This window comes from Mizuhopecten yessoensis, unplaced genomic scaffold (assembly GCF_002113885.1).
Source record: "Mizuhopecten yessoensis strain PY_sf001 unplaced genomic scaffold, ASM211388v2 scaffold1429, whole genome shotgun sequence".
Classification (NCBI taxonomy): domain Eukaryota; kingdom Metazoa; phylum Mollusca; class Bivalvia; order Pectinida; family Pectinidae; genus Mizuhopecten; species Mizuhopecten yessoensis.
In genome coordinates this window covers 819,590-845,715 of record NW_018404042.1, presented here as the reverse complement: position 1 = coordinate 845,715, position 26,126 = coordinate 819,590, and the positions used below count along the sequence as shown (strand labels likewise).

The 26,126-nt window shown below is 39.2% G+C and overlaps 1 protein-coding gene across 1 annotated transcript in view; it reads left to right on the top strand.

Annotated features, from left to right (window-relative positions):
• The first annotated feature begins 2,894 nt into the window (after window positions 1-2,894).
• Window positions 2,895-26,126, top strand: part of LOC110462260 (tetraspanin-33-like) — a 68,365-nt gene continuing 45,133 nt past the window's right edge. Inside the window, exons 1-2 of the mRNA XM_021516162.1 lie at window positions 2,895-3,240; window positions 15,327-15,622. Coding sequence (XP_021371837.1) covers window positions 3,222-3,240; window positions 15,327-15,622 — 315 coding nt within the window. The 5' untranslated portion in view covers window positions 2,895-3,221. The remainder of the gene's footprint in view (window positions 3,241-15,326; window positions 15,623-26,126) is intronic.

Genomic DNA, 26,126 nt, shown 5'->3' with positions numbered 1-26,126 from the left:
TATTAACCTGCTATAAATAGATTCTGGAATTTTTGTAAAAAAGTTGGTAGAAAAAAGTGTTATTGACCTGCTATAAATCGATTCTGGGGGGAAAAAAATGGAAAACTATATTGTTTTACATTTTTTTCTTCAATTTTGAAAAAATCAATTAAAATAATAAAACTATTGTAGTATGGTGATTTCGGTTGATACAATATTGACCGAGGACGCAGTCCGAGGTCAATATTGCTAACCTAGGTTGATTAAACCATGTATCGACCTCATCACCATGCTATAATTGTATAAAATCGACTTAATAGAAAATGATAGTTATATTAAAGTTTCATTAGTTTTTCAATTAATTTAAACAATCAACTACGAGTAATTGCAGTAAACATGAAATTGAATACGCCCATTAATATAAAAAAAAGTAAATAAACAAACAAAAATGCTTCCCTGTTCTCCAATTCGATTGAGCATTTTGCTACTTTTAGTTGAAAAATGATGCTAAGCCAAACCTTAAAGATATGTTACAGTAAGGTAGATAACTCTATTTGCCTTGGCCGGTTTGCTAGTTTCTGAATGGCTGATCATTATAACTTGTATAGTTTTATGTTCGTGTTATCAATAGCTTGGTCTAGGTTAACACTGTTATGTCATCTCATTGCAACATTAATTATGGATGTACTCTTTTGAGGTTTAAATCACGTTCAAGTCTCGTTTTGATCTGGTGTACCGGGTTTTTGTAATATTTAACAAATCATGATCAAGTTTAATAGCAAACACGCATCTGAAAAATATGTAAAAAAAACTAGATGACTGTTGTTTGTAGAACTTTTTTTACAAGAATTTAAAAAAAAATGCCCAATTCGGCGGATATTTTGAAAATGTGTATTAATGTGTATTTCTTGAGCTTCACAAAAGGCCAGAATTTCACCTTTTTTGACACTAAATTGATCACTTGTCATTGTGTCGCCTTTTTTAATTGTAGCAGGTTCAAATTTACTGTACAACTTTATAATGTTCAATATGATAAAAATAACATGCAACATGCAACAAAGGGGAAAATTATACACTATTGGTATTTATTTTACATATTATTATTTAGTGTAACTGAAGCACTTTTGATTTTTGACCCCTAAAATGGTGAAAAATAACGCAAATAATAATGAAACAAAAAACGAAGTTCACGGCCCCTTATATACCGCTTTGGTTCGTATCGTACCTAGTTCGCAGGTTGTCTCAAAGCGGTTCACAAATTAATATCCGTGGTTATAGAGCCTTTGCAACCAGCCAACGTCTTTCTCAACTCCCTGGGGAGCATACAGGCGGTGCTGCCATTTCGGCGCTCACAGCTAGCAATCAACAATTCTAGCACTGCCCAACCACGTACTCATTTACAGCTGAGTAGACTGGAACAAGCGGAGTAAAGGATACAACACAGTGCCGTGACGTGACGTGACCCGAACCCGAAACCATTCGGTCACGAGCCCGGCGTCCTACCACTAGACTACCGTGCCTCCTAAATAATAGGTCTTAATTATAAATATATACGCACACAATAATCGCAACGGCAAATCGTCATAAGTGCACAATCAGACAAAATACATACGGGCTGAAGATGATATCAAAATCAGTGGCCTTACCACTATTGATAGATATTACTGTATGTCCGCGACGTCATCAGCAAATAGACCAGTAATTAGCTCCCACTACACACAGCTGCTGTCAGGCGACTGTGGGGGATACCGTGACTCTCAGACTCACAGACTAGGGAATGTAAACCTCTGCAACGATGAGATTAGGAAACGACGTCGAAAGTATAAACAAAATGTGTGTGACGTTGAATCAGCCATGATTTTTGTATATCTAACGTTGTGTTATACCACGGACTTAGTAGCTAATCTAGTCCCGGTGTTATACAAGGGGGATAGCTACAGCAATAGTCATTTGCACTGATGGATGTGTATTTATTTAAAGCAGATATGGTCATATCTAGTCATCTTATGATATTTAGATATGAGACAGCTTATCTTTGGTAATGAAATATAAGTATTTAAATATAAAAATAAACTTTATCTATTTTACAACAATTATGATACAAGTTATTTCAACTTATATAAATCATTCTTGTTGGCCTGGATGTTAGCGCGCGGGAGCCTTAATGTGGGAGGAAACCGGAATACCCGGAGAAAACCCACTTGGGCGGGCAGGTGACCCCATACCTTTAACGATATGATTATTAAGGATCCCTGCTCCACTGTTGGCAAAATAAATAGATAATCCTTAAGTAGTATTTCATACATAAGATAACCTCCCCTGAATTTTGTTTCAAATATAACTATAGCAGCACTGGGCCAGGGAAATTCTGATGATCGGTAGCTCGCTTGGTTAAAGCAACACTATTGTTATCAGAAATTAAGGGTTCGAATCCTGCCTGGCGACGTTAACTTTTTACTTTCTAAACATTTTTTTTTTCTCTTCCAGCTCTAATCTTCATTATTTTTTGTTCATAAAAGTTTCACAATGTATTGGTTTCTTTTCATAAATGATTTAATAAAGTTTGGTCACGCCGGTAAAAAGCTTCCATATCATAATGAGAGTTGTAATCAGTAGTACGGGGATCCCCTATACAAAGGTAGCACATCTACATGAAACGTTACAGAGAGCATGAACCACTATGATAGACAAAGGCTAATTCTAAAATAAAACTACTTTTGGAAGGGCGAAAAAATGTTCCGTCTTTACTAGGTTAAAGATAATCTCTTTAAACACAAAAATGTTCGACTCCTACAGAAATACATTATTTTGAAACATAAGCTTGTATCGTGAAAATTGTCGAATGACTGTTGCCTGCCTTAGTGCTCCCGAACAGTTGACTAGGCTGGTATAACCCGACAGTCAGAGGAAGCAGACCTCCTATAGTTGCGCGGTGTGTGTAGACGTTACTCGACCTCCTCTCTCCCATCAATACAAACTGCTGTTTGCCATTTTTTTCCTCGACTTTTCTAATCATGTTTTATTATGGCTTCTAGACTGACAGGGAATGTGAGCTCTATATGTATCGTGGGCAGGCCAACGTTAATGAAGGAAAGACATTGCCCTTCTAAATGAGAGCATAGCTTATAAACATGTGAGGTGTTTCTATGTAACGGATATACCTTATTCTGGCAGCATAAAAAAAAACATGTGTAGGGATACACATTGTTGTGATTCAGGGGACACGTAAATAAACGTACAAAATGACGGAACGTGCTGAAGGTAAGTTTATCTATAATTATAAACATAAATATTGATTAATTGTGATTGGAATAGTTTACCAATAAAACAAAAATTCCCCGTTATCTGTTTTCAACGAACATTTTTTAGGAATTGGAAATGTGCATTACTATAATTGTAAGGGACAGTAGCTCAAGGTATTATTGTTGGGAAATAAAATTTGACCACAAGCGATCTCTATGTTAAACTGAGCAAGAACTGATTAATCTTAATCGTCTGCTGGTGAAGCGGACTTAAAACCTATCAATCAATCAATCTAATTAATTAATTTTGATAAACAGTAGGATTGCATATTATATACATGCATGATACAAAAGTGATGTTTTCCAAACAGACGAAAAAATATCAAAATTAGTTTTTTTACATGCCACTATTTTCGTATAACATAATTAACTTTTTAGACAAAAGAGCTGACAGTCAAAGATTTACCGTCCGAACAAACAGGTGGGCTGAAACAGTGCGGGAAAGTCGAATACTTTTATACAGTTAACAGATAGTATTAAATTGTGGCTTAATTTATTACTTAACTTGACAGTATACAATCATATGCAGGTGAGAGAAGCGAATGAAAGACGTGCTGTATTCTTTAATGTCAATGTTCGCTTATCCTTAACCCTTTCACCACTGTGGACCATAATGGACTCATTCAGAGCAATGCATGGTAGTGTCTACTACAGTTACATGGGGGTGAAAGGGTTAATGGCCACAGTTATCTCTGTTTTTTAGTACTGGCATGCTTCATAATATACACACTTTACAAATCGTTTCATTTTCATTTAACTAGTACACCTCNCCCCCCCTTCTGTTTCAATATAAGATTAGACAGTTTAGAGTTCCAGCGTATCGGCCCCTAGCCGCACCGATAAGCCTTACAAGGACAAAAACACGTATGATACAGTATACTTATGTGTGGCATACTGTAACTATTACCGAAATTTAACTCATTCACCCCTGAAATTACAGAATGAACTATTCCAACCTTTGAATTGGAAGAGTCCAAATGAGTCTTCAGGGGTCAATGAGTTAAAGGTACAATCACTTATGTGGCTATTACGTTCATCTTCAAAAGACATTCTTCTGCTGGAGATATAGTCAAATAAGGTTTAATAAGAATAACAAATCACTGATAAGATGATTTAATGAGAGTTTACTAATTGGAAAAAAAACGTGTTTTCTAAATGTATTAGTATGGACCTGTTGATCACCACCTAATAATCTCAAACCACATATACATCAATTCATCAACTTGAATTTTGTCATGTATAAGTGGAATGAAAGCTGCACAGAATCAAGGCAGTGTACCATAGGTAGAAAAGTTAACGAGTGAAAAGGCTACCAAAGTATAAACAAAATTTTTATTCGAACTCAAAATCAATAAAAACGAAGGAAAAATATTAACAAAGAAAACATTTTCAAGAAGAACCTTATAATATTCATTGACATCATCCATGTAGGTCAATTACAATTAATGTCAGGTCCTCAAAGTTAGAGCCGATTCAGTCACAAGGAAACAACAAGGCATACTTATAACCATAATTAATAAATAGGTCTTCATATCACTAAGAAAATAGAGTAATCCCAAATGAGATCATCATATATGGCGACCATAAAACTCGCCCATAACCTTCTGAAAGATTCAGAGGCAGATTTACCTTACACAAGGGGATATGTTCAGGTCAATGTATATCAGGAACTCTCGGATGAACTTACTTTCGTACGTTAATATATTAAAGGGAATATTTAGTCAAATAACACCCTCAAAATCGAGTAGAAACTGAAAATGTATATCCTCTGATGACCGTTTACATAGCTGATGATGCCATGACCCCAAGCCAAAGATGTACACCGTTTATATATTATCTTTGGAACACCCTTATGCATTAATGTATTTATTTTTGTGGTGAGTGCGTCGTACGTTTACCAATATTACATCGTTGTTAGTTTAAAATTGTTTTCTATCGATAATATCGCTTACTAATTTTGAAACAGTTGCAGTTCAACTTATTAGAGAAAAATTGTATTAAAATAAGTGAAAATTGAAATCACTTTTATACAGATATTGATACATAAACCAGCAACGCACTGGGTAGGCCTTGTAAACATGTATCTACACGATTTGTATTAATTAACCTATGTTTATATTACCGGTCAATTCCGGACACGAATTATCAATAAGCAATGATATTGTTGTTAATAAGATTATTTTTCCCCCGGATATGGCAATGTACGATAATTGGATAGAGCGACACAGATCAACTGACCGAAGTGTTTGACAAACACGGACTGTCATTCCATCATTACTCGCCATGGCGTGTCCCTGGAGGTACACTCATTTTCATAGATTTTTATTGTAGCTCGACTGCATTGGTTTTCTCATTATCAGGACTTAATATGAAGCCAATTTCTCCTCCAGCGAAACGTGTAGCAGCGCAAACGAACGTTCAGATCGACGTAATATACAACATGATGATACGACAGACAGTAAATTGCATGTATTTTCGGTGAGCGATGACAATGCTTGTATAAATATGCAATGACATATATGAGGCATTACTGTTTAAGTTACGACATTGCATGGCACCAGGGGCACACGCAATTTACTGTCAATATTACATAGCAAATTGAAAGACACAAATTTACCATTTGTCTGCCAGGAGATGGCTTGTTCACCAAAGAGGTCCCCGGGGCCTGACTGGGACCAATCGGTCGACCTTGATATTATTACGTCATTCAGATATGGCATGTGAATATTCATAGATAGTCAAGGATATCGGCTAATAGGACTGAAGGCAACATCAACAGACAAAAAACAAATTATATATAAATCGTCTGCCAAATAAAATCGATGAAGCCACCAATATATGTATTATCTAACATAGATATCATAATCGTAAACTTTCAATTATAAACTACAAATATAACTTGTTGAACATGAATATAAAATTATTGAATATTGCAACGTTTCATACGCCATTATTAGGGAGTAATAAGAATGCTGATTCGTATGGCATATACTGAGAAATATTTGACGGGTGTCAACAGAAAGCAGAAGACGCCCATCCTTCCGAATTTAGTTTGGTGTGGTTTTATAGGGCTTAACGTCTTATTAGCAACGAAGGTCATTGACGGACGTGCATCCATGTGTTTAATGAATGCGTGCGTTAGTTTATGTGTGCCCGAGGCAGGTTAAGCGGTGTATTTGCCTCCTTGCGATAGCGCAGTACTGATGCTGACTATATGGTGCTACCTCACTGAAATACCATACAGAGGGCACCCAGCACAGCATTCCGCCAGGTAACAGTATACTGACAACGGGTGAACCAGCTGTTGCCATTTCACTTAAAGGCTGAACGTTAAAAAGGGAATAACAACTTCCATTTTCAAAGACTTTGGTATGTTCCGTCATGGGGACAGAACCTAATGGTTTCCTCACCTGGGCGAACGTTCAACACTAAAGCCAATATAGTGAGGTATTGCCAATGAAGGCGCTAGGAAATAAAAGGTAGTTAGAAGTAGAGATCCGTGTGAGGCAATGGGTGCAGCAGATTTATTACAGTTGGTTTGGTTCCCGGGTAGAGAGTACAAAACCATTCCGGAAAACCTGGTTGTCTTCTCCTTGTAGTCATTCGAGGGTCATATTTTGTTCTATAATGGTGTAATCAGGTATTGGTATTTTAAATTATATGTTCTTGCACTGAACTATCGTTAACCAGTCATGCGTATCACGGAATATCACAATACTGCCAAATGTATTATTGGATATCATAAAACAGTCACGTGTTCCATGAAATATCACAAAACCGTAACGTGTTCAATGCAATATTACAAAACTTACACGTGTATCATTAAATATCCCAACAATTTCTAATATTTTAGTACAACAAACTCCCGCGTGCACAGTGAATATGAAACCTCTCACACATACGACGAAATATCACAAACCTCTCATGTTTACCATTAAACAAACCTCTCATGTTTACCATTAAATATCACAAACCTCTCATGTTTTACATTAAATATCACAAACCTCTCATGTTTACCATTACACAAACCTCTCTTGTTTACCATTAAATATCACAAACCTCTCATGTTTACCATTAAATATCACAAACCTCTCACGTTTACCATTAAGTATAACAAACCTCTCATGTTTACCATTAAATATCACAAACCTCTCACGTTTACTATTAAATATCACAAACCTCTCATGTTTACCATTACACAACCCTCTCTTGTTTACCATTAAATATCACAACCCTCTCATATTTTCCATTAAATATCACAAACCTCTCATGTTAACCATTACATATCACAAACCTCTCATGTTTACCATTACACAACCCTCTCTTGTTTACCATTAAATATCACAACCCTCTCATATTTTCCATTAAATATCACAAACCTCTCATGTTAACCATTAAATATCACAAACCTCTCACGTTTACCATTAAATATCACAAACCTCCCATGTTTACCATTAAATATCACAAACCTCTCATGTTTACCATTAAATATCACAAACCTCTCATGTTTACCATTAAGTATAACAAACCTCTCATGTTTACCATTAAATATCACAAACCTCTCATGTTTACCATTGAATGTCACAAACCTCTCATGTTTACCATTGAATATCACAAACCTCTCATGTTTACCATTAAATATCACAAACCTCTCATGTTTACCATTAAGTATAACAAACCTCTCATGTTTACCATTAAATATCACAAACCTCTCATGTTTACCATTGAATGTCACAAACCTCTCATGTTTACCATTGAATATCACAAACCTCTCATGTTTACCATTAAATATCACAAACCTCTCATGTTTACCATTAAATATCACAAGCGTTCCACATATGCTGAGAAATATTACAAATCTTTCCAACGTATATTATAAAACATCACCAATTTGGAATATCACAAACATCTCACAATTTTCATTAAACACAATACAAACCTGTTGAATATACCATGAAGTACATTTCTCATGAATTATGCACTTTTCCTCATTCCTATGAGCTTCAATTAAAACAAGTAATTCAATATTAAAAATAGCTATGAAAACAAAACTGCCACATTAATTACAAATTAGCACGTAACATCTCACATGTGCGGCGATGAGATATTAGAAACCTCTCACAATTATCGCTGAATATAACAAACTTCTCACATATAGGATGGAATATCACACACCTCTTGCATGATCAATGAAGTATAAAAAAAGCTCCAACAGGTGCTGTGAAATGTCATAAACATATTGGGATTTTTTTTCTAAGAAATATCAAACATCTCTCATATTTCCCAAGAGCTTCAATTCAAATTTTATTAAATAAAAACGAAATACAAATCAAACAGAACAGGATTGTAAAACACGCCGCCGAGTAACGTGTTCTACCCTCGATAGTAAGGAACTGTCAATGTATTGAGATGGGATCCCCGATAGTGCTATTGTTTAAACAGTACTGTACACCGTGTCGTGCCGGGGAGAGATTCCCACTAACCATTTACGAGTCCGCGCCATAAACAAACCTTCCGCCACCATCAGCTCCGCAGTAAATGAACTTCCTCATGGAAATTGGCAATTTACAGTATGCATATGACTTGGCATTTTACACATTTAACGTGGAAAAATAAATGACAGAAATTAATGGCTATATGGCTGCATAATATATATGGGATCGACTTCACCGACATGGAAACTTGAAGTGGATCACTTAACGCGTTTGAGTGTGGGTCCAATGACACGCTATTGTCGAGAGTTTTTTACGGCGTGTAATGATACCGAAATTTGCATATTCATTTTAGATGTAGCCAACTGAACAAGGAATGCGAGAGCTTGGGAAATACAGGATTGTGCCTGATACCGATGATAATTACCAAATCACTTCCCCCTCTTTATTAAAAAAAAACTCATTTTAGAAGGAATATTTTGAGATACGGTGAGTATATCAGCGTATTTTGTCATGATCGTGGTTAACAAGCTAAAAAAAACGGTATTCCGGCCTCAGCATCCGATGCAAATCTATTAAATTTAAAATCAATCAAAAAAGATATGAGTAACTGGGGAGACATCACATCAAATGCTTTGATCGTGAAAGAAACTGATACTGAATAAGATTCAGTTGTAGCTATCTTCATTGGTCTTATAATTAAATTTGTTTGAATCAATTTCGAATAATTGAGAATGTTGGATATATTTCTAACATATTTAATGTAAGTGTGTGAGTATATACGAACATTTGTGTAAATAATCTAGGGATGATATCTTAAATCCCAGGAAGTGTTTTTCATATTTTCAATTTTAGAATTTTATCAAAGTTTAACAGATTTTATTAAATTTTTGAAAGAGCCGGAATGCGCTGTATGGTTTTCAAAAGAAAACAACTACTCAAAACATGATGAAATTGATTGAATTTTCAAATTTCTCTTANCGCACATACACACACACACACACACACACACACACACACACACACACACACACACGATATATTCCTGATACATATATAATGCTATAGTATATAGTATTAATATCAACCCACTGTGGAAAAAAATAGTTAGAAAATCACTGCAAATACCTATTTGAATTCGTGGAAAAAGACAAGACTACCGTAGCCTAAACAAAATCGTTATCCGGACTCGAAATCGATAAAGCTAAGGCAACATATGAACAAAGGCAAGTTTACACGAAGACACTTGAAAAAGATTTAGGTGAATGCGACAAGGTGTTCCAGAAGGATGGGCAGTCTTCTGCTTCATAGACGACCCCCGTCATGTAAATCTAGGTCGCCCGACGTAAGGTCATGTCCTCATAGCGAGAAACGGGGTAGTGACAGGACACACAAATGAACAGAATAAAAACAACATCGACCTTCATTTCACTCAAGGAATCGAATATTGTCGTATGAGATCCTGATGGCGACCACACATCTCGTCCCTAATCTTCAGCATCCTGCATCCTTGGAAAGCCTGTTTTGTCCGTTTGTCCGTCAGCAGTCGACCTTCTGGTACAGTAAACAGTTGACTACACCATGTGACCGATTCGTTCATTTAGGACCCACACGTGACACCAAAGATTTGAGGATAAATGACAGACTACTGCAATAAAATGCGCGTTCAAAAGCTTTGTTTTCGGTTTGATGTCCTCGCAACATCTTAGTTCCAAGGTAGACAGGTACCATGGAAACGTTATTCCAAAAGCGAAGGAGGCTGGCGTGTTACTACAGAGGAAAAATTGATTAACAGTCGTTCAACACAAGTCTTTGTTTATTAATTTATTTGTTTGTTTATTTGTCTGTTTCGGGGGCTTGAAGTTTTCGCAACAGCCATGGACACATGAAGACGGGCAGCACAAGACGACATAACGATCTTTATTTGGAGGTTAAAGTTTGGACATAAAAAAAATCCATGTATACGAATTTCGCTAGAAGTGGTCATTTTTAATCCCCGTAGGAATACAGCATTACGGTTTTTTCATTCGTCTAATAGCGTAACACTTTCCTGGCAAACACTATTATATAAACTCCCTACCTAAAGACTCGCATTGCTTCAAAATGGAGGCGATCCTACTGAGACCCGATCGACAATTTCTAGATACCATATGTTTTAGGGTTAAACGAATTATTTCTCCGTGAAAGAACTCTTGTATTGAAACTGGTAATTTGCAGTATGCGTATAGTTTGGAAGTTTTACGTCGGAACAGTAAATGGCACTGTGACAGTAACATACATCAGTGTTGTCTTCATTTAACCTTAGATGTTACGAGGATTACATCAACCCTACAAAAGGATATACAAGACACAAGATACAAGAATTTGCATTTAACGTCGCATATTTTAAACAAGAAACCATTGGCAATGAAGTGCTATTCTTGCGCAAACATGAGGCATAATAACAATCACGTGCAGGTAATTACAAAGGCCAGTTAAATGACAAACCAACATCACAGAGGACATTTAACAAATAAAACAAGGTACACGAGCATAGCAGCACATACATAATAATACAGGGAATCATACAGGAGTTGTTGATTTGATCAATATTCTGGAGGTCAGTGAATATCTATATTTATCTTAAATCAATCGTTTAAGTGGCCAAATCGTACATTAGCACTCATGAAGAAGACATTTATAAAACAGATTTGGTTAATCTCGCTCAGTCTTCATTCTGTCTATATCCGGCCGACGTAGCTATATGAAGCTTATATCATTATAAGCCCGCTAGGGCTTCATCGTATATATGTATGTAACCGATTTGCGTTCATGCCGTTCGATCCTTATGTTTACATTCCAACTTTTAGTTATTATTGACCTTAATATAAAATATTTCCTTCTATTTTCGATATCGAAGTGTCTGTCGTCAGTGCAAACGAGATTCCGGGAACAGTCTGACGTCAGTGCAAACGAGATTCCGGGAACAGTCTAACGTCAGTGAAAACGAGATTCCGGGTACAGTCTAACGTCAGTGCAAACGAGATTCCGGGAACAGTCTGTCGTCAGTGCAAACGAGATTCCGGGTACAGTTTGACGTCAGTGCAAACGAGATTCCGGGAACAGTCTGACGTCACCAAAATGTTTGCTTCTGCTTCTGGTTTGGTGTACACGAATGTAGTGCGTTTCTCAATATTAGACTCGTTTTAAATAAGTTTTTTATTTATTTCAAAAACCAAAATGAAGCGTGATCTTTCCCCTGTTATTAACGTGGTTGATTAATTTGTACGAAATGGATTTTGGCGAAAAGATTAAGTATGTTATTAGACCAACGTTGACACAATACAAAATTATCTTTAAAAAATGCCGGTCATGAATGCTTTTTCAGCTCATCACAAATGTGTCTTGGATAGCTGAACAAACTTATAAGATCGGGCTTCGAGCAAAATTTTATATAACATTGCTTACAATGTAAAAGGCTTTTCTTTGGTTAGAGCATATAGGGAAGTTAATTGTGGTCTGAGGCCTTCTAACTGTCGTCCCTTGCTATTCGAGGCGGAAGGAGAAGTTGATAGAATTGCGTTTATAGCTCTTTGACCGCATTTTCTTCTGTAAGTGCTAATAGAGGAACTTGCAGTGGAAATGTAAATATAAATAGGTTCAGTGATGTATGTATCTTAGGTCCAACTTGCCAGATACAAAATTCTGCTGGTGGAGTATTAGTCGCTGCGGTTTACCGTGACCTTGATAGCCTCAGTTATCTCGTTTGAGTAGTGGAAAGGTTCGAAATAGTATCAACATTTTACTCATGACATTAGCAATTTTAGATTAACTAGTACACCGCTAATTTTTCATAGTATCCATATTTTACTCATTAGCAATTTTAAATTAACTAGTACACCGCTAAAGTTTTGAAAATTTATATTAATAAGTTTCTCTTCTGTCTCAACAATAGTTTAGATCCATTTAGATGATTTCGAATATTTTTTTCAACAGCATCACCTATAATCTTAAAAGGACGAAACAGCTGCTTTCTGCAATGTATATATACGTAATTTATTTCCAGAACCATTTTATAACCAGATTTTATAGATGCGATTACATGAGTGTGTTTAACTACATCTGTCTAACGAAGTTGATGGAAGACTATTTCAATAGACTAGGGGTTGTTCCAAAGGGAAATCACACTGTTTCACGTATAAGCTATCTTTTTATATAAATTTTCTTTATAGAGGCACGGTAGTCTAGTGGTAGGACGCCGGGCTCGTGACCGAAGGGTTGTGGGTTCGAGTCATGGCACGGCACTGTGACAAAAAAACAAGCCTACATTTTCATACAATCGTCGCCTCATTGTTTTATGACACTATGTGACAGTTTCAACGGATTCTGCAGGTTAATTGTGAAAGGGAGGAGCCCCCTTAAGCTGAGGAGAGTATGCGGTCTCAACCAAATCTCATATCCAAACCTATGTTGACTTCAGAGTCTGTCAGACGAAATACCTTGTTCATCGCGTCTTTATAGGATGTTGGTGGCAAACAAAGGTTCCCTGACATGACGTATTTTGATGCGTCTCAAATCTCGTTCAAGAAACATTTGATCCCGTGAACCTGATCTCAAGAAACTTCTTAGCCCTTAGAATGACCTTAAACATTCTTAAATTTCACTTCTTCCCAAATGTTCTAGAATTCGATTTTCTGCTATCCTTCTTCGGTTTCCGGTCATGAGGTAATTTCTTAATTTACATACTTTAACTATTTCTATTACCTATAAATATATACCCAAATATAGCCCTTAAATCAGATTTTGAGAAGTGAGAACATTCTTAAACTCAAGAACTGTCATGATCCTATGGTCAGCTTTCGAAACGAGTAAACCTTATCTATACAACTGCATACTATCGTACAAAGCTGGCTAATAAAGGTCGCCTGCAGAAGCCGGTTGTTTTTTATGCTTGGCATAGGAGATACATTCATTTGGATTATATGTCTCCGCAGACCTTGTTTTTCATTGTTGACATTGGGATAGTTTTGTAGCTAATTTACATAGTTCATAAGACCGCGATGATGGTTGAAGTCAAATGTCCGTCCGTCACGACATTAGAAGGGATGGTCTGTTCGTCCGCCATAAGACAAAGACTTACTGTCTGTGCTGACGTCCCCAAACAAGACGTAATGTTTAATACCTACAACAAAAATGAAAAGGTTAATATCCAAATTATTAATAAATGTAAACTAATTTACAATAATTATGAAACAGATTCAGCTATGAGCTATATTAAGCACTGTCGTTGACCCGGACAGAAGGCGGGAATTCTGAAAAGAACTGTTGAGGTTTGTCACAACACAAGAGATGATAGTCTGTTCTTCCGTCATTAGACAAAGAGTTGGTGTCTGTCCTGACGTCCCCAAAGAAGACGTAATGTTTAAAACGTGCAACAAAAAAAAGATGAAGATTTATAATCGGTTTCTATAGATTGCATGCTATCTAGTCGTTAGTTTTGTAGGATACATAAAACTTGCACGCATGAGTTATGGAATCCAGCCCCCTAAGAAACCGTTATATACTTATTATAGATGATTATTATTCATTGGAAATATATATCGTCTACACCTCGATACAAGGGGGGACTACAAGTGTTTACCGAGACGAAGAGTTCATGTAAAGTTGTTATCATATATCGTTAAATGTCGGATCAGCTAAAATTATATCAAGTACAATATACTGTATACATAGACAGGCAAGTGTATCTGTGGATGAAATGATAAAGACAAACACAGATAGGGAGACAAAGATATTATTCATTCTAGATGAATATCCTGTACGATCCCCCGATGACAAAAATAGATTTTAATTTCGACCGTTGCGATCGAGAGGGTTCGAGAGTAGAATAGTTTATGTAACGTTATTTGATTGTTTGTCCTAGCTGTTACTGTAAATATACGTTTACAGATAAAAATGACTTTTGTGCGTGCTCTAGACACATATGTCCTCAAAGTGGATCCGAAGAAAAATAATAAAACCTGCTGTCTACTGCGACGATGCCCACAATGGCTGATGGGGGAGGGGGGTCTTTTTTATTATTGCAAATGCCTCCAGTAACATGCGTCGCTCTGTGTATATTTCCTGTAAAAGCCGTTTCGATGTTTCCCCTTCACAATTCACCAGCACCGAGTTAATTATCTAACCCATCAGTGTCGATTTAAGTTTTATTACACCGTCCTTATGTGTTTGATAATGACACCACATTTATCAAACAAATTCATTGTCACCTCGTTGGGAAACAAAATGTGTTTAATTGGACAATCTTGTTTAATGGAAATCGATCTGCACGTTAAAAATCGATATATGTGCGTGGTACGTGTTTTAACATTGTTTAACACGAATAAATGTCCTCAAAAGTCAAAACCATCTAGGATTAAAGGTTAATAACACAATTATCATGATTACCTGCCCGTATCTAGTCGTTCGTCTATGCCCAGTTCAATCTTTATAAGAAATATGCGGGTGGTCGCACCAAGCCTGCGGAACTGGTCAAAGCATTTATTGTACGTTCTAATGGTGACCGAGTTCAAAACATGCGATATTCATGTGTTGCTTTAATACGTTGATATTTTATCGAACTTTTCCTTTGTAGATAATACCCCCGCCGACCTTGAAATGACGGACGAGTCTGATGGCGGTGCGTCACTGTCGCTTTCACAGTCAGGGCCGCTTATGTCCCGAGACTCACTGATCGAGGAAGGAGATACGGACGACGTAGACGAAATCGACAATGAAGTTACATCCGGTAATGGCGGTGACTTCCGCCGGAAGTCAATGCCAGCAATCATGAGACGCCTTAGTAGCATACAAAGCACAATCCGGACACATATCCGAATTCAGAATTTCTTATTGAAATACATCCTTTTCTTCTTCAATTTCCTATCTTGGGTAAGAATTCTGAGTAATAATCGGTGGTTAAAATTTGGTGTTCATTATTTTCATATTTTTTCTTTATTTTTTTAGGACATTTGGCTCATACCGAGCACTTTTCTAAGTCGATTTCGTATACTTTACATTCATTTACCACTAATGTTACATAACAATGGATCGTGCAATACTTCATAACAATCACGTGATTATATAATATGGCATTACTAATGTAGAAAATATTTATTTACAAGCATTGATTATTGACAAAAATACGTTCGACGTTTGATATCACAAAGCCTGATAGAAGCTAGAAATTATTTTATTGTCTTTATGATTTGTACCGTATACCCTTTATGTACAGGCTGACACAAAAAATTGAACACCAAACTAGAACTTTACTGTAAGTTTTAATTTAACATTAAAATGGCATTGTGTGAGAAAAAACTTAATCAAAAGAATCGCACGGTAGCGAAACGGTCAAATTGGCCTGTTTTTAAGTCGAGTGTTTCTCCTCTGGTACCTTTAAAGGACAGGTATCAGCAGGTTTTTTTATTATACTTGAAGTCAATCAAATAAGTAACTGGGTGCCTACGATTTTGTCATGTCATAATCCAGGGCAATAGAAAGTGTAAGTGCGGGGAACCATTTGAATTTCGGGGTTTTACAAACGTTTATTGTTTCAGCTCTTGTCACTCTTACTCATGCTGGGTAATACATGCATACGTTGGTGTAGATACATAGTACGCTGATGTAGGTATAACGTGCGGCAATATGGAGTCTATTGCAGACATCGCGTGAGCAAATGTATCCTTCATGTTTGCTTTGTTGACATATTTTCTCCTATGTAGACATTCTTGTTCGCTATGTTTACTTGGTGCGCTATATATGCAAGACCACACACTTGTGTTTTTCTAACGTATCAGGAAGCACGAGTTTATTGCGCGGACGAGTGAATATATACGTCCGCGCAATAAATGAGTGCTTTCTGATTCGTTAGAAAAACACAAGTGTGTGGTCTTGCTTTCATCACATTCCTTCCGTATTTGGTAGAGATCGATACAAAGATTTTATAAGCTTTGATATATTTTTGCAAATACCGGGAACTTTTCAGTTCGCCATGACAAGGGGATTCCCATAAAAAGTAGTACCGGCTAGTATGGTGATACAACATCTTCTGTGATACAAACCGACAGAAAACATCAACAGAAAATTGTTGTATTACTTTTGTTAGATTACAGAGGTATGCGATAAATTGGCATATTTTCGCTAATGTAGACATACTGTTTGCTATATTGAAATATTTTCACTAAAGTAGATAGTGTTGTTCGCTTTGTAGACATATTGTTCACGATATTGATTTATTTTCGCTATGTAGAGATCATTGTTCGCTATGTTGACATATTTTCGATATTGTAGACATATTGAAATAGTTTCGCTGATAAAAACATTATTGTTTGCTATGTGACATATTTTTCGCTATGTTGACATCTTCTCGTTTAAGTAGAAATATTGTGCGCTGTGTTGACATATTTCCGCTAATGTTGACATATTGTCCGCTAAAGCTCATACAGACATTTATTGCGCTATTAGTGGCATCGAGTTCGTTGAAGTAGGAATACATGCTAACTTGTATAAAAACACGATGCTTTTAACTTTCATAAATTGCGAACTATTATTATTTACGTAAATAAGGAAACAAAAATGCTCAAATTGTATCATGTTTACTATACTAAGTAGCCAGAAATACTTGGAATAACTATACCATCGGACAGTAAAGACAGAAGTATATAATGGAGACACGATAGTCTAGTGGTAGGACGCTGGGCTCGTGACCGAAGGGTTGCGGGTTCGAGTCACGGCACGGCACTGTGTTGTATCTTTGAGCAAGATACTTTACTCCGCTTGAGTACGTGGTTGGGCAGTGCTAGAATTGTAGAATGGTAGCTGTGAGCGCCGAAATGGCAGCACTGGCTGTTTGCTCCTTAGGGAGTTGAGAAAGATATTGGCTGGTTACAAAGGCCCTATAACCACAGATAAGAATTTGTAAACCGTTTTAAGACGACCTACGAACTAGATTGTGATAAAGCGGTATATAAGAACCTCGAATTATTATTATTATTTTTATTATTATATTACTTTCAGTAGTATACAAATTATATGATACAAAGATCAGTATCGTATCGCATTGTTAACACAATAAGACTCCCCAATAATGGAGTCGGTGCAATATCCAACACCATGTGTGTTTCCCTCCGCTACAGTAGCGGTCAGAGAGACGTCTGTTACGGCACGATTTCTCACCCCGACACGATTTCTCACCCGGGTGAGTGCCGTAACAGACGTCAGTGTCACAAAGGACGCTAAAATCGTTAAAGGACATTATCGGTCATCAGTGGACGGTATCTCACCATACGGGGGATGGACTTGATTTAAAGTACAATACGGCACGGCGCTGAGTGACCACTAGTCGCCATAACATTCGCGCAACCAGGAGTGATTCGTGTTAAATAGGCCAAAGATAAATAACCTGTGTTAACGTGACTATCTTTTGTATATTTGTATATTTCTCTCGAAATAGAATTTCCATAGAAATCCAAAAGGCATGTAAACAAATTCTGCACTTTGTTTTTATTTTTTATTGTGTTATTTAAATTTAAATTATTTTGCACCGACCATGCTGAATTGTTTGATTGTCCGGTAGCACTGCCATTTTACATGAGTTACTTCCCCTTTTTGAAGATTGGGCATGCAGAACGTCTTTTGTTAACCTGAAAACAACATCAAAACTTTTAAAACGCTATTATCAACAATTTAATGAAGTTCATGCGCACGCTTTCAACCCGGGAATTATACTCGAAAACGAGGTTTCGCAGTACTTGTGTAACAGGAGCGAGAGCAGTATGCTTCCACCGGGGATCGAACCCGCGGTCACATACTTCCTAGTCGGACGCTCTACCACTGAGCTAAAGGGAAATACCCTCGAGCTCAAAGCTAGAAGGCGACCGTAATCCTGTGTACAGTTCGGAAACATCTTTATAGGTTCTCTAATTATCAACATTTATCTAATGCATGGTAATGTAGAAATAATGATATAATATGCATAGTATCTTATAGGAACGAATACCTATATACAGAACCCTCTCATCCTCCGATAAAATGATTAGTTATCACAGCTTCTCAGAAATCGATTTCCGGGTTAAAGCTCGCGCATGCTCATGACGATACCTTCAATGTCACAGCGTTATGTGTTTATTGACGTAATCAAATAATCGTGGAGAATGTCACACATTTTTGGGTTCTCTAACCCTATTTCAGAGTGAATCTAACTGCAGCAAAACAGAAACATCTTGGCAACGTGCCAAACAGACTTCAAGCTGACACAAAGTCTACCGCGGCATTTGGTTTTTTTGGACACTAAATTTGAATTATGAGTTTAATATCTTTGGCGCAGTAACACGTATTCTTCCTACCTGGGCTATCGACGTTTGACAAACTACCCATGTTGTGTTTGGCGCCGACATTTAGGTTGTTCGCACAGAGGGTTGCTCTGGAAGGACAGCATTGCATTTATCATAACCTTATAAAATTCAAAGTCATTCCAACGTTTGCACTCTGCATTTAAAACATCTGATGACGCAATATTAGTCACAGTCATTTAAAATGGCGGAACCACATTTTTTTTGTAGCATACTTTTTAAGCAAATGGTTGCTCAGTCGTTAACGACCAAGGGTTTGCTTTTCTTCTTCGAATACGCCTGGACAAAGATACCTTTTAAAGTCTAAGTTTTTTGAAATAGTGAAAGTTTTGTTTAGACTGGTAGTAGAATGCGTAGAATGTCGTTGGCACGATAGATTTTTTTCCAAACAAAAACATATTTTACGCAAAATTTGAAATATGCAAAATATTTACAAGGCAAATAAATATCAAGTATAAAGTGGTCCGCACATAAAATATGTTGTACAAAATAATATACCACACAAAAAAGACTGCAAAATGTATACATCGCAAAAATAAACCCGCATAATTAAGATCACGTAAATAAATACCACAAACAGATATACCACACAAAAGGTATTGCAAAAGATGCATCAAGTAAAGCGATCTAACTAAATAGATGAAGTTATCATAGACAGTTTCAGACTTGCCCGCCCCCAGGGGATATTTACATCCATATTTGTAAAGGGAGAACCAACATATGCCATACTCGATATACGAATTTCACAGAGTCGAGTGTACTTCTTTGTGGTTTCCATGCATAATCCAAATATTTGAAAAGTTCAAAAGATTTCCCTATCGATTTGACCGCATACAATCGTGTTTTTATACTTTCTGTTCTTTTTAATAGCTGTGCGGTGTCTTTTTTATAACAAACTAAAACATGTTAATTACTGTTTAACACTAAAATATTCCTATGTGGAAACTGTTTTATAGGCACGCGCTTTTATATCAAGTTAAGAAATTCCTGCAGACATGCTATTGTGCTATTTCATAACTTCAACACTGGGACATCATCTATTGCAGGGTGCAAGCTACCTATCCGGGCCGATCTGGATTGGATTAGAGGCCAGTGTTTCTTGGTTAGGGGGTTTGGGGGCGAAGCCGGTGTGAACGTTCAATGGGTAAAAAAACGATAATAAGCCCCCGCCATATAACTAGTTGGAGGGCGATTGGACTGGTAACGAAGGATCGAACTATGTCTGTCTTTGTAGAAGATCAGTGGCTTAATAACCGAAAATCGAACCCCGGCCGTCTGTATTGTAGACAAGTGTTGCTTAACTTCAGGACCGACCCTTTTTCTAATGTCTTTCGTTAACGGTATTTGTCTTTGGCGTCAATCAAAGTAGGAGACTAAATGCTGGATCTTAGTTATTTCTTTAACCTTTTAAATCACAGAAATTTCCTATATAACAATATTAAATCACTGCCGAATATAATTCAATTACAGAATTGAATGGTTCCAAATTTGTATTGGTAATGTAATATGTAATGGTAATGTAATATGTAATGTAATATGTAATGGTACATGTAATGTAATATGTAATGTAATATGTAATGGTAATGTAATATGTAATGGTAATGTAACATGTAATGTTGAGAGTGACGTTAACATGCTATACTGACCACATCCTCGACACTCAATGTGTTTACGTTCATGTCCTTCCTCAATACTCCAGGGGAAACGCTCACTTACGCTCTCTGCACCCCTGGGCTATGTTCATGCTCTATACTCCAGTGGTTACGCTCACTTACGCTCTCTGCACCCCTGGAATATTTCCATGCTCGATACTCTAGGGGTTACGCTCACTTACGCTCTCTATACCCCTGGAATATGTCCATACTCGATACTCCAGGGGTAACGCTCACTTACGCTCTCTGCACCCATGGAATATGCCCATGCTCGATACTCCAGTGGTTTCGCTCACTTACGCTCTCTATACCCCTGGGATATGCCCATGCTCGATACTCCTGGGGTAACGCTCACTGACGCTCTCTGCACCCCCTGGGATATGCCCATGCTCGATACTCCAGTGGTAACGCTCACCTACGCTCTCTGCACCCATGGAATATGCCCATGCTCGATACTCCAGGGGTAACGCTCAATTACGCTCTCTGCACCCCTGGAATATGCCCTTGCTCGATACTCCAGGGGAAACGCTCACTTTCGCTCTCTGCACCCCTGGAATATGCCCTTGCTCGATACCCGAGGGGAAACGCTCACTTACGCTCTCTGCTCCCCCTGGGATATGCCCATGCTCGATCCTCCAGGGGTAACGCTCACTTACGCTCTCTGCACCCCTGGGATATGCCCATGCTCGATTCTCCAGGGGTAACGCTCACTTACGCTCTCTGCACCAATGGAATATGCCCATGCTCGATACTCCAGAGGTAACGCTCACTTTCGCTCTCTGCACCCCTGGACTATGCCCTTGCTCGATACTCCAGGGGAAACGCTCACTTACGCTCTCTGCACCCCCTGGGATATGCCCATGCTCGATACTCCAGAGGTAACGCTCACTTTCGCTCTCGGCACCCCTGGAATATGCCCTTGCTCGATACTCCTGGGGAAACGCTCACTTACGCTCTCTGTACCCCTGGGATATGCCCATGCTCGATACTCCAGTGGTAACGCTCACCTACGATCTCTGCACCCATGGAATATGCCCATGCTCGATACTCCAGTGGTAACGCTCACCTATGCTCTCTGCACCCATGGAATATGCCCATGCTCGATACTCCAGTGGTAACGCTCACCTACGATCTCTGCACCCATGGAATATGCCCATGCTCGATACTCCAGTGGTTTCGCTCACTTACGCTCTCTGCCCCCCCTGGGATATGCCCATGCTCGATACTCCAGAGGTAACGCTCACTTACGCTCTCTGCACCCATGGAATATGCCCAGGCTCGATACTCCAGGGGTAACGCTGACTTAAGCTCTCTGTACCCCTGGGATATGCCCATGCTCGATACTCCGGGGGTAACGCTCACTAACGCTCTCTGTACCCCTGGGATATGCCCATGCTCGATACTCCAGTGGTAACACTCACTTACGCTCTCTGTACACATGGAATATGCCCTTGCTCGATACTCAAGTGGTTTCGCTCACTTACGCTCTCTGCACCCCCTGGGATATGCCCATGCTGGATACCCCAGTGGTAACGCTCACTTACGCTCTCTGCACCCATGGAATATGCCCATGCTCGATACTCCAGTGGTAACGCTCACTTACGCTCTCTGCACCCATGGAATATGCCCAAGGGCATACTCCAGGGGTAACACTCACTTACGCTCTCTGTACCCCTGGGATATGCCCATGCTCGATACTCCAGGGGTAACACTCACTTACGCTCTCTGTACCCCTTGGATATGTCCATGCTCGATACTCCAGGGGTAACGCTCACTTACGCTCTCTGTACACATAGAATATGCCCTTGCTCGATACTCCAGGGGAAACACTCACTTACGCTCTCTGCACCCCCTGGGATCTGCCCATGCTCGATACTCCTGGGGAAACGCTCACTGACGCTCTCTGCACCCCTGGGATATGCCCATTCTCGATACTCCAGGGGTAACTCTCACTTACGCTCTCTGCAACCATGGAATATGCCCATGCTCGATTCTCCAGGGGTAACGTTCACTTACGCTCTCTGTACACATGGAATATGCCCATGCTCGATTCTCCAGGGGTAACACTCACTTCCGCTCTCTGTACCCCTGGGATATGCCCATGCTCGATACTCCTGGGGTAACGCTCACTGACGCTCTCTGTACCCCTGGGATATGCCCATGCTCGATACTCCAGTGGTAACACTCACTTACGCTCTCTGTACACATAGAATATGCCCTTGCTCGATACTCCAGTGGTAACGCGAAATTACGCTCTCTGCACCCCTGGAATATGCCCATGCTCGATACTCCAGGGGTAACGTTAAATTACGCTCTCTGCACCCCTGGAATATGCCCATGCTCTATACTCCAGTGGTTACGCTCACTTACGCTCTCAGCACCCCTGGAATATGCCCATGCTCGATACTCCAGGGGTAACGCTCACTTACGCTCTCAGCACCAATGGAATATGCCCATGCTCGATCCTCCAGGGGTAACGCTCACTTACGCTCTCAGCACCCCTGGAATATGCCCATGCTCTATACTCCAGTGGTTACGCTCACTTACGCTCTCAGCACCAATGGAATATGCCCATGCTCGATACTCCAGGGGTAACGCTCACTTACGCTCTCAGCACCCCTGGAATATGCCTATGCTCGATACTCCAGTGGTTTCGCTCACTTACGCTCTCTGCACCCCCTGGGATATGCCCATGCTCGATAATCCAGTGGTAACGCTCACTTACGCTCTCTGCACCCATGGAATATGCCCATGCTCGATACTCCAGGGGTAACGCTCACTTACGCTCTCTGTACCCCTGGGATATGCCCATGCTCGATACTCCAAAGGTAACGCTCACTTACGCTCTCTGTACCCCTGGGATATGCCCATGCTCGATACTCCAGGGGTAACGCTCACTTACGCTCTCTGTACCCCTGGAATATGCCCATGCTCTATACTCCAGTGGTAACGCTCTTTTACGCTCTCTGTACCCCCTGGAATATACTCCAGTGGTAACGCTAAATTACGCTCTCTGCACCCCTGGAATGCCCAAGCTCGATACTCCAGGGGTTACGCTCACTTACGCTTTCTGTACCCCTGGAACATGCCCATACTCGATACTCCAGGGGTAACGCTCACTTACGCTTTCTGCACCCCTGGAATATGCCCAAGCTCGATACTCCAGGGGTAACGCTCACTTACGCTCTCTGTATCCCTGGAATATGCCCTTGCTCGATAACCCAGGGGTAACGCTCACTTACGCTCTCTGCACCCCTGGAATATGCCCATGCTCGATACTCCAGGGTGTACATCAAAAGAATATCGCGGACGCGTAATGGTAAAATTGACTTGCTTTTAAGTCGGGTGACGCTTCTCTGTAAATGTTTTCAAAAACATGTATCAGCCTAGTGATTGGGCAGACTTCTTACCTGAGACAAATCTTATGGCTAATTGCGTATTTTCAATTCTGCTATTTTGATACTCCAGGAGTGCCAGTGAGCGTAACCCCTAGAGTATCAAGCATGACGTGAACAAATCATTGAAAATATTTACAGCCTGTATGTTGTTACCCTTTGGTGGCATATTTCTGACATCGAGTTGCCCACTTACGACCTAATGATGTCGACATAAAAGATAATGTCGACATCATCAAGTCGTAGGTCTGCAACTCGAAGGCAGAAATATGCCACCAAAGGACCCATTGTGGAAACTGACATATTTGTCATGAGACAGTTGACCTCATCAAGTAGTTGTTTGATATACCGTCATAACGTAATGTAAGCGTACTTTGTTTACCGTCTGCCTTTTGAGTACTATTAATATGCTAAAATGAACATTGAACATTTTATTCATGTTAAAGACATAATAGGTTGCATAAAATCACGCGATTCGTTGACTATGTCCAGTAAACCAATGGTTGTTATGACCTCCTAGATGTAGACAAAATGAATTCCTTTCCTTAAAAGGATAGATTTAATACTGTTCAGACAAAAATGTGGCATAAATGTGTACGAGAGCCATTGCATTCAAGCTCTGTATCCAATAGTATCCGTGCCATCGCGTTCAAGCTCTGTATCCAATAGTATCCGTGACATAGCGTTCAAGCTCTGTATCCAATACTATCCGTGCCATAACGTTCAAGCTCTGTATCCAATATTATCCGTGCCTTCGCGTTCAAGCTCTGTAAACAATAGTATCCGTGCCATCGCGTTCAAGCTTTGTATCCAATAGTATCCGTGCCATCGCGGTCAAGCTCTGTATACAATAGAATCCGTTCCATCGCGTTCAAGCTCTGTATCCAATAGTATCCGTGCCATAGCGTTCAAGCTCTGTATCCAATAGTATCCGTGCCATAACGTTCAAGCTCTGTATCCAATATTATCCGTGCCTTCGCGTTCAAGCTCTGTAAACAATAGTATCCGTGCCATCGCGTTCAAGCTCTGTATCCAACATTATCCGTGCCATCGCGTTCAAGCTCTGTATACAATAGTATCCGTGCCATCGCGTTCAAGCTATGTATACAATAGTATCCGTGCCGAATCGTCTAGGCAATGTTCACTTTGCTGTGAATGAAGTTTATTGCTGATCCGGTGTCTGAGATAGATTTAATGGCGTTTTCCCCCACAATCAGGATATCTAAATGTCGCAGACCTTATTGTCCTCCTAAATAATTGATTGGTTGGCGTAGTTCTGGCGTTCACTGATGGACTAGTATATCGGTGAGATAACTGGTAAACTAGTATGTAAGTTATATCAGCATGTCTGTGGCTACTGTTGTCACATCCCCCAATTGTTACACGCTAGCGTCAGCAGTCATAAAGAATCATTCTTGTTATGTATGGCTACGAGGCAGAAAGTAATATGACGGGATTAACACATTTTATGCTGAAAAATTTGCAATTTGCAAAGATCTCCTGATATTTGTTTAATTTTCCGGTCTGCAATTGTTTACATTAAGAGACAGTCGAGTAATAGAAATTATAATTACCTAGATAATGTTCTAAGTTTAATTTGGGTTGTTTTTTTTTTGTATTTGAATTGGTGGTGTAAAGCGTAACTTTTTGTCACTTGAAAATTACAGAGTGATTGGTCATTCGTGAAATAGTTTGACCTCCACCTCCTCCTCCTCCTCCTCCTCCTCCTCCTCCTCCTCCTGCTGCTGCTGCTCCTCCTCCTCTTCCTCCTTCTTCTCTTTCCCTCTTCCCCCTCTTTCCCTCTTCCTCCTCTTTCCCTCTTCCTCCTCTTTCCCTCTTCCTCCTCTTCCTCTTCCTCATGCCCATCTTCCTAATCCCCCTCTTCCTCATTCTCCACCTCCTCTTCCCCTTCTCTCTCTTTCTCCTCTTCCTTCTCTTCCTCATCTCCTCCTCTTCCGCCGCCCTGCCTTTTTACCTCTGGTATATCCTCCTCTACCTA